We start from the raw sequence: 10239 nt of genomic DNA on the forward strand, positions 1-10239 counted from the left end.
TCTGTAAACATCAGTTGTCTGGGACTGGTAAGCTTGTTCTACCCAGCATCGATTGTTAACGGTGAAGAGTAATGTTGAATCTGAATGGAAGCCGTCTAACTGCCCTGCCACTGCCGTGCATTGCTTATCTGACGGTGGTTCTGCCGGTGTGCATAACAGAAAGACACTACTTGTAGTAAACACACTACTACCCCTATTCATGCATGACTGGAAACATTTCTCAAATTCAACTGTCATTCAAGCTGGTTCTCAAGTTGACGCACCCACTGTAAGATTCCACATCGCCCGGGGAAGAGGATGTGATGTGCCTTATATGTGCATGCCCACCTCCCTATAGTGAGACGCGTTTTGGGTGGAAGCCCAAGAACAAATCCATGAGGGCGTGACCCAAAGCAAACAATATCTTATCATGCGGACTGGGATGTGACACCCACTGTTAGTTTCTGTTCTTATTCCAACTGATTTAATACATCTTCTTTGAGTAATAACTCATTATCATTTGATAAACATTTGTTTGGTCATTATCATCACATGTATATCTCACCATTGTGCATAAGAAATAAACTCGACTTGCTCGCAATCTCGCCATTGGAATCCTTAAAAGAGATACTTTCGTTTAGGGTTTGACAGACTTTGGGTCTTCAAGTTCAACCAGGAAAAGTTTGTCATTATCTCGTATCACTTCTATTGAGTCAATTTCCGCTCCTCCTTCATCTGTTACCAATGTATTTCCTGAATCAAATCCAAACTTTACACCTGTTTAAGATCATCAAATTAACATATTAGAATCTCATACAACGTACATTTGCCAAAAACATATTTCCATTTTGTGTAAATATATTAAGCATGCATCCATATGGACCATTTCCACTTATAACAACATCAAGCATGATATATACAATTTCCTGCAATGTTTTGAGAAGAATCACAATCACGTAGCAGTTGATACTGGATTACGGTTAATTAAATTACCTGCAATGTTTCGGAGTTCCTCTAGGGAACGAGGCAATCTAATTACTCTACCAGCTTCCCTGCAACATGTTGTTTTCCTAACCATAGGATGGCCTCTGTATATGCTCACTCTTGGACAATTTACTCCATAGGATTCTCTCTCAGAATTACGCTCTCCTCCATTCTTCATCAAAGGCACTTCATTTATTGTACTGTCTGGAACTGTAATCCGGTGTCCAACCTCTCGTTTTTGTAGCATTTCGGTCAAACTTTGTGAAGGAAATAAGCAGTTCTGTGCATTGGTAACATCTGCACCGTTCATCACTAGCAAATTTACCATGTCTGCATTGTTTTCTTCCATGGCTATTTGTACGGCTGTTATCCCAAGATGATTCTTTGAGTCGACATTTAATCCCTGCTTCAAGAGTTCCTCCATTACGGTTAGATCATTTCTCTTGGCGGCAGTGCATAGAAGATCGCCAGCGGTGTATGGATCAGATATGGCAGCGCAATAGTAGAGACTTTGGAATATGGAATGCTGCTTAGATGCAATGGCATCCCATAACGCTGTGTTACCATTTGTGTCTGCCGTGTACAGATTTTAAAGACGTTGAGTTTAAGAACAGAAAATAGGAGTGACATACAGTAAAGCAAAACAGAGGTATATTAATTACCTCTTACATGTACGTTACAAGCATACTTCAGGAGTACCAAAACACATTCGTCGTGGCCTTTTGATGCTGCTATGTGCTGCAGGTGCATTAAAAGGAGCAATTAAATCAATCTTGTCCTTCTATTTTATCATGCTACTTGTTTTAGCTACTGCTAGATAGGCTCATTGCTTAAAGTGTACATATTACTGTTATAGTTGTGAATATCTTCTGTTACAACGATGAACTAGCTCGTTTATCTTGTCAATGTTATTCTTCCTGATTTTTATTTTTTATTTTTTATAATTATGTGCTTTAATTGCTTTTGTCTGGCACTAACAGAAAATCTAAGTACTTGAGGCTAGAAAGGCATTGTATACCAGGGGAGTTCTTCCCTTGAAGTCTCCAATATCGGGATCCAACTTTGCCTTGAGAAGCTCATCAAGAAGAGTAGCATCGCCTTTGCTGGCAGCAGTCAACACGTTGAATGCCGCCTTTGGGTCACCACCTTCGTCCTCTCCACTCTCAACCAGTATTTCTCCGACTCTCAGATCCCTAAGCTTTTTGTGATGCTGCAATATAACATTTAGTCATTAATTCATTTCTTATTCTAGAAAGATATTTAACTTGATAATTATATACCATATATATATAATTATATATGCTCACTAACCTGGTTGAAGTTTTTAACCATTTGTTCTTTGTCATGTGGTTTGGTCTGCATTGCTTCTACTAGGGCAGTGGTTTTTATTCTCAAGAGCTGTGACAGTGTTTTGGTTCGGTACGTAAAGCTTTGAGGTCCAACTTCTCTACCACAAAATGCAATAACTTCTCCAAACATGTCTCCAGATTGCAAAGTCCCAACAACTCGTTCTCTCTCCATCTCACAATCAATTATTTCCACTTCTCCAGAAACAATGATATAAACATCCTCCGGCGCTTCGTTTTGCAGCAGAACATCTTCTCTGGGAGGTGTATACTCTGCCTTCATATTCACAACCTGATCAACCATCGATGCACTTACATAGTTAGAAGGATGCAAGATTATTAGCACTTAATCAGTTTTCCTTTTGCAAAGTGTTTTCTTCTTGTCCAAGAAAAGAAATATTGGTCTTTTTTCTAGAATTGCGATATACATATAGTTACGGCTTTTTAGTCCAAATGGTCCATGAGATTGGCATAAACCCTTACTTTAGTCCCTGATATTGATAGAAGTAGTCCTGAGATTATACACCGTCAATCATTTTAGTCATTCTGTGAAAAATCTTTGTTAAATTGAAGAAACTAGTTCAAGTGGAGGAGTTAATTTTGACAAATATACCCTCAATTTAATGGAGATTTTTCACAAACGTACCAAAATAATTGACCGCAGACAATCTCATAGACCACTTTTATAGATTTTAATTCTCATGGACCAAGATGAAGAATTATGCTAATCTAAGGACCATTTTGGCTAAAAAAGCCTACATTTACCCTACCAGATGCAGAAGTGTTTCCCTTGAGACACCTTTGAAAAGATACACTTTTTCCACAATTGGTAAAAACAGATGTTGGCTTATGCTTTTGCAAATGGATTTGGGAAACTGTTCAAGCATCTGTTGCTGGTTCAAGGTCTCCGCCTTAAATCTCAAGCAAATATATGCCAATATTTGGTCCCTCAGCCGTTGAGGCAACCGATTCCGGCACACAAAACTTGATGCTGCTTCAATGCTACTTCTCTGCACAACAATTAATCGAATTGATTGATTAAGCATCATTCAAACCGATATATAATTTCCGTTGTTTTAGGCACGTAGTTTACTAGTCGTTGCAATTTAAGAACAATAGTTTACCTCAAATGCGCTTTCAAAAGATTGACAAAATGAAGTTTGTCTTTGAATTGCAACGATTAGTAAACTACGTACGATCTTAAGTAACAAAATGTGAAACCGTTGACCTAATTTTAATGTTGCTTACGAATTCCATGGTACGACGAGTGCCTTCAACAACCAAGTTGGTCATGTTGCCAATCAAGTAAGCAGTGAGGCCAAGGTTGAAGAGCATGTAGAAAATAATGAAGATCATTTCGACGGTGTTAACTGCGTGGAGATCGCCGTAGCCGACAGTGCTCATGGTGGTCATAGACCAGTATACGGCTGAGATGTATCGGATCCAGAGGCATGTTTCTCTGAAATTTGGAAACACAGTTCCAATCCACGTCTTCCCTCGGTGTGGATATCGATCTGCTAGCAGGTAGTACAGGCATCCAGCACAGTGTACTGAAAACACTGTCACCTGTAGAATGGCAATCCGTCTTATACCTATTTCGTCTTTAGTTTTTTGGATTTTACGTTTGATTGAGGATAAACATACGGAATAAATGAGAGATGAACAAAAACGGAGAAATAATGGTGACAGGAAATGTATGGGATGGTATATACACAAAATGCAATTAAAAACCAAAAATTTAAAACAATTTAAAATTTTTTTTCCCGAAAAGATAGCATTCGATTTGTTTCATACATTCCTCCTTCACTCTCCCTCCTCCCACCCACCTAGACCTGGCAAATCGGGTGTTTGTCGTGTTCATGTCATACCCGTTATCTCAGTAGATCTTGTTGTGTCAAACTCGTTATCTTAACACCTTATTAACAAGTCACCTGATAATGATCGGACTCATTAATGATTTGTGACGTTTCGTGTCAGGTTAATACGTCATGCAAGACATTGTCATGCCTAATGTCTCGACCTGTCAAATAGGGTCGTGTTCGTGTCGTTTATGTGTCATACCTGTTATCTTAATGAGTTTTTAACATGTAACCTGATAACGGCCCGAACTATTAACAGGTTCTTAGTGGGGAACCCAATAACGACCCGACTCGTTAATGGATTGACCGAGTACCTGTTATTTTTTTGTCGTTTCGTGTTGGGTTAACAGGTCGTACAAGAAATTGTCAGACCTACTCCCACCCCATGCTCTACCCTTCTTTATCCCTCCCCTGGCCCCTTCCTAATATATTTTTCTTCTCTCACAACAAAAATGAAATAATTATCAAACGACGCTTTGTTGCGGTGGTTTTCTTACTAAAACACCTATACAATATATTGTATAGTGTTTAATTGTATTTCTAAATTTTATTACTTATGTATGTTAAAACTTGTAGGATGCATTCGATTTTCATTTGAAAAAATGATTAAACTTTAAGTAAAAATGATTAGGTTTGAGAGGAAAAAAAAAAAGTGCTAAATACTTACAGATAAAAGCCTTGCACATCTGACCCAAAAATAGCTAAACCTGATATCCTTCTCTAGTCTGCCAAAGAAGATATATGATGCATGTGATTCGGTCACAAATTTTTAATGGAATTAAGATGAGGTTATATATATATAATTACACACATATATATGGTCAGGATTAGGAGACACTTTTTAACACACATTTTGACATATTTTCTTAGGATTTTTTGACACATTTTGACACATTTTGGACACATTTTCTCAGAATTTTTTTCAACAATTCGAACTGTCTATATTAAATTATTATTGCAAAAATTTACACAAATATAAAACCATTAAAACATTCATCTGTAGCAAAGAAAATGAGTGGTTTTACACACTAAAATGACTACCATTTAATCCAATGATCAATGATTTTAGATTTGGATGATTTCTGATAAATATGATCTTTAAGTAAAGACCTAAAATAAAGACAGATTCAGATTGTTGAAAAAAGGTACGAAATAGGTCTCACAAAACTTGTGTAAAAATGTATCCCCCGATCCTAAACCATGCATATATATTATACAAATATATAATATACAGAGGCAAATATATATGTACAGAAAACCAACCTTGTGAAGAGTTGCTTTGCTCGTCTTAGTCGCCAGAATCTGAGCAATCCCAGGAGAGAGTAAGAGGCACTCAATTTGTTTTTTCCCAGTGCTAAAAAAAGTGCCTCAAATGGCAGTGTTGATGCCAAATCCATCAAAAACCATGTCGAAAGGTACCTGTATATATTTTAAGAATTAATTGATCATCTTTTTGTTATATCATTTGTAGTTAAATCTTAATTAATGTATTATTACAATATACATACAATTAGTGATTAATATTCTGAATTTTGTACGAAAATAAGCTTGGAAAGGTTTCAATAAAATCAGATGAAAATTTGAAATTTTTGGAATTCTTCATTTCAGTTTTCATCCAATTCTTCGGAAATATTCGATTTTCGATCGGACTTTTTCAAGTCAGATTGAAATTTCCAATCCAAGTTTCACCAAAGTCATGATGGAAGCATAAATTTTTGAGTACGTGAAATAAGGAAGAATCATATCCATGTAGTGCAGGAATCATATTCGTAAATTGGAAATGCGTTTCTCACGCCACTTTTCTCTACTTCTACACACTTTCGATTATTTTTTTTGGGAATTTTAACGAAAAGTTTACGGTAATGTTCACTTTAACGAAAAATCATATTTTTATACTAAAAAGTCAATCATGGTACTATTAACTTTACCTTTTATTTTGTCATTATCATTAAAACTCAAAGTTTTCAAACCATTTTCATTAGTTTTCCTTATTTTTTTTTCTATTTCTTAATTTATTTAGTTTAAAAATCAGAAATAAACATAGCTATGTAGGGAAAAAAATAGTCATGCAAAAATCACTTTCTTCAAAATTCAAACATACAACGAAGCAAACATGGAGATATTCTTTTAGTGTGTCAAGAATACGGTCTGGTACATCAAATATAATAATATAATTAGTTGAAAACTTAAAAACAAAATATCAACCAATTGTTTATATCACTTGGTATATCATACTGTCCTTCTCAACTTTTCTTTTTTCCTTTTCCCTTTAAATAAAGTGAGGATTCTAGTCTGTATTATTACTTGTGCTGAATATTGAAAAATGCTCTAATTCATCACTATATATTATTGGATTTAATTAACTAATGATGAAATTAGAAGCCAACCAATGAATTAATTAACCAACCTCATGGCGATTTTTTTAGATTCATGAACAAGTAACTGCGTTCTTGGATCAACATATGCGACGAAGAATGTCAAGATAATGTCTGCGGCAAAAAATAGATCGACGACGTTGTCTGCAATGTATAGTGGCCTGCTTTTGGACGTGTTAAGAAATGCAACCTCAAAAGGGTAAACCCACGCCGAGTATGCCACCAGAACCACCATGAATGTTTCCCAACACCTGCATTCATAAATTGGTCACTAAAAAATGCAACTACGTGACAACTTTTGTAACCGTTCTCATTCATTCATGGATAAATCGCTATTGTTTTTTCGAAAAACATACATGCGTACATAAACACATGCACTTATTTATTTTATTTTCTTCATTCATCTATAAAAATTTCCGTCTAATGCCGCGTAGGCACTGCTTGGGTGCTAAACAGTTGACCATTGTTCAGAAAAATTTGTATTAAAAAGATGATATAAATGATGATCCAAGTACAATATAGTAAGAGTAACATTTTTGTTTAGTAAAATATTACTTGACCTTGTTGTTTAGGAGAGATTTTTTAATATAAATGAATACGGTCTAGTACACTAAGTTTTACAAAACAATTGATTAGATACTTGAAAACCGATTATTTTGTAACAGTACCGGAGTGCGATTCGTAACCAAATTGACGAACCCATGCTTCATATTTCAGCCGACCAAAAAAACCAGAAAAAGCGGAAAAAAAAGAAAAAGAAAAAACAGAAAGAAAAGACAAGCTACCTGTATCTTGAATCCATGGGCGAGACGATCCATCCATTTGACTGGATAGGAGTTTGGTTGTAACTCGAAGCACCCAAGGGAGGAAGGATAAGCTTTGAAATGTTTCTTATATCAAGCTCCGACAAAGACGACGACGACGAAGGGTTCACTTTTTCATGACTATTTTTATGCTGCTGCAGCTGCTGGTGGTGCTGCTTATGCGTATGATTATTCCAGCTGCAGACCTTCTTCATGTTGTAAGAGGCAGCTTCTGCAGCTGCTACTGGTTGCTGAAACCGATGATCAAGATTCTTGTGGGGTCTAAACTTCCAAAACTCCATTAATATATGTACCTAAAACTCTCACGTTCAACTCCAAAACATGAGTTGATTTTACAGCAGAGGGGAAGTGGGGGTGGACCGTGTTCCGGATGGAGTGATTCTGGAAGGCGTGGGACGCGATGAGTAAATGGAAGAATATTGGAGAAAGTAGTGGCATCTGAATATGATCTGATTATTGTGGATGTGGGAGATTGGATAGTAGGTGGTGGTCCTTTCAATCAAACTACAAGCAGAAGTAGTGGCCCCGGAGCAGAACAACAACAAAATTTTATCTCCTAAATAGAATCGACTGTATAAATCTCTGCGATTAATTTTGTACCAAATCTTTCATTTATAATTTATCATCATAAAGAACGAAGTAAAAAATGAAATGTCGTGTCGGCTATCAACTAACTAACTCACTCCCCTTCCTTTTTTATTTGAGTTTGAGATCTAAACTTACACATTATACCATGATCATATGCATGTTTGTGTGTGATGGGAACAAGTTTCTGGCACCCGAAGATGATTCATCATGGATTGTGATAACACCTCAAGTGGACGTGGGGTACGTCGCCGCCCAATAATATTTCTTCAATAATTGCAAAAACGAAAGAAAATCGAAAATTACAAAATACCGAAATTATCCTTAAAAACATAAAACTGTAATTTCAAGTTTCAACCCTTTAAACGACTCCAAAAAGCCGAGAACCACCTTACATCACGGGCAAAGCCAATAAGTATTGCTCGTCTTGTCGTTGTCTTTTCAGAATGGTGGCCAATTACATCATGGGAAAAATCAATAAGTATTGCTCGTCTTGTCGTTCCCTACCATTCTGACTCCAAAACACTATTCACTGCTGAAATCACTATTCACAATTCACGATCGAAAATTCGAAATCACGTTTCTTAGCTGCTTCTCTAGTTTTACGTTAAAATCGAATTTAACTGCTAAAATATTCGTAGTATTGAAGTCACATCTGAATAATAATGCCAACTATGTGCCTTTTTTTTTGGTGGGGTGGGGGTGGGATTGTGTGTGTGTGGGTGTTTGAACAATTTTCTCCATTTTAATCCTTGATAAAGATTGAAATTCAATTAAAACCTTATGTTAGATTATATATTCATTATAGTCCCTTGACTAAATTTCCATGTCAGCATAAATATTAAAATTCATATTTTCTTGTTTTTAAATATTTAATGCGTTTTTTTGTTCCTATAATGCCCCTATTAAATATTTGATTTTAACTTGCTCCATATTTTTTGGTATTGATTATTGTCTGACTTTCTAAAACGATTAAACATAATTCAAAAAAATATTAGTGATACGTTACAAGAATTAACAAATACCTAATTCAAATTATTAATTATCACCATTCAAAGCATAGAGGAAATAAAAATAGCCAAATCATATATTATACATAATCGAATGCACTTAAACCATGTCCTAATGTGCTTAAATCATAGAAACTAGTCGAATGCACATAAATCATAGTACCACTTAAACCATGGTACCTATACGAATGCACCTAAATCATAGTACCTATATGAATGCACCAAAATCATTTAGGTACTGTCAATTAGGTCATATCCATTCGGTACTGTCAGTTATGTATATATAGTGTATGTCCAATTAATTCGGTACGATCAATTAGGTTGTGATTTCACATTCTATTTTCTCTATTTGTATTTTTTTTTCCTTTTTTTTTATCTCTGGATTCACCGTCCATTTGGCATCTAAAAGCCCCTTTTTCTTCTTTCTTTCGAATACAACGAGATTTTTGGTTTCTAAGTTTTCTGGCTTTTTTTGTTTGATCATGGTTTCTGAGTTTTCTGGATTCTTTGATTGGAATAACACATGGAGGTTTATGGTAATGTTATTGTTATAACGAACATGTTAAATTTGGATCTAGTTAATTAAGCATTCTTGAAATATTAATTATATATTTGTTTCTCTAATTGGTTTTAAGAGAGTAATAAGGGTAAATAGGGAAACTAAAAATGCAATAAAATTATTAAAAAACTGATTAAATGTGACATGAATACTATAATCTGACATGAAGGACTATTTTTAGTTTTTAATCTTACATACGGTATTATTGAACAAGCAATCTTATTTAGGAATTGAAATGAAATTTTCTATTTTTAAGGGTTTATTATGTTGGAATGAACAATAACTTGCCAACAATATAGGTTTTTGTTTGGTGGATGAACAATAATGCCAAAAATTAGGTGGATGTTACATACACGGTTCTCTTGTTAAGTGTCTATCATGAATTTGAAAGGTAATAAATACCCAAAAGATTATGTGGCCAAAAGTAGAGCATCTCTCATTCACAATAATAATTAGGTGATGCTAGAGTGATTATTTATTTAAATTAAGTTTTGCAGTTATCACATAATGAATCCAACAATTAATCGTTACATAATGTGGTTTATAAAATATAGTATAAAAAAATTGTCTCACGCATACTATGATTAATATCCATGTAATGTGAGGTCGTTGTTCGAGAAGTTGAAAATAACTAATAAAAAAAAGTGAGGAGAAAAAATAAAAATGAAATGTTGCAGTTTTAATTTAATTAGGAATGTGATTGTGTAAATTCTAGTAT

The 10239-nt window shown here is 35.0% G+C and overlaps 1 protein-coding gene across 1 annotated transcript; it reads right to left on the reverse strand.

Annotated features, from left to right (window-relative positions):
• Positions 1-424: 424 nt before the first annotated feature.
• KT2/3 (potassium transport 2/3) lies at positions 425-8148 on the reverse strand. The gene is made up of 11 exons (XM_068457009.2): positions 7329-8148; positions 6576-6794; positions 5432-5587; positions 4836-4893; positions 3558-3875; positions 3080-3319; positions 2275-2601; positions 1982-2173; positions 1626-1701; positions 973-1536; positions 425-756 (listed from the first exon to the last, which is right to left on the reverse strand). Exons 1-11 carry the CDS (start codon positions 7646-7648, stop codon positions 617-619), a joined length of 2610 nt encoding a protein of 869 aa, XP_068313110.2. The 5' UTR covers positions 7649-8148; the 3' UTR covers positions 425-616.
• Between the last annotated feature and the right edge of the window lie 2091 nt (positions 8149-10239).

The sequence above is a fragment of the Pyrus communis genome, chromosome 8 (genome assembly GCF_041283825.1).
Source record: "Pyrus communis isolate YQ-2024b chromosome 8, ASM4128382v1, whole genome shotgun sequence".
NCBI lineage: Eukaryota > Viridiplantae > Streptophyta > Magnoliopsida > Rosales > Rosaceae > Pyrus > Pyrus communis.

Bases quoted from the DNA above. Each gene is read 5' to 3' on its own strand.
- KT2/3 (XM_068457009.2), bottom strand. From the start codon at position 7,648: ATGGAGTTTTGGAAGTTTAGACCCCACAAGAATCTTGATCATCGGTTT. The intron at 3,320-3,557 runs GTAAGCAACATT...ATTGTTGTGCAG, and splicing joins CTCGTCGTACCATGGAATTC to AGAAGTAGCATTGAAGCAGC. The intron at 1,702-1,981 runs GTATACAATGCC...ATGCACCTGCAG, and splicing joins TCAAGGGAAGAACTCCCCTG to CACATAGCAGCATCAAAAGG.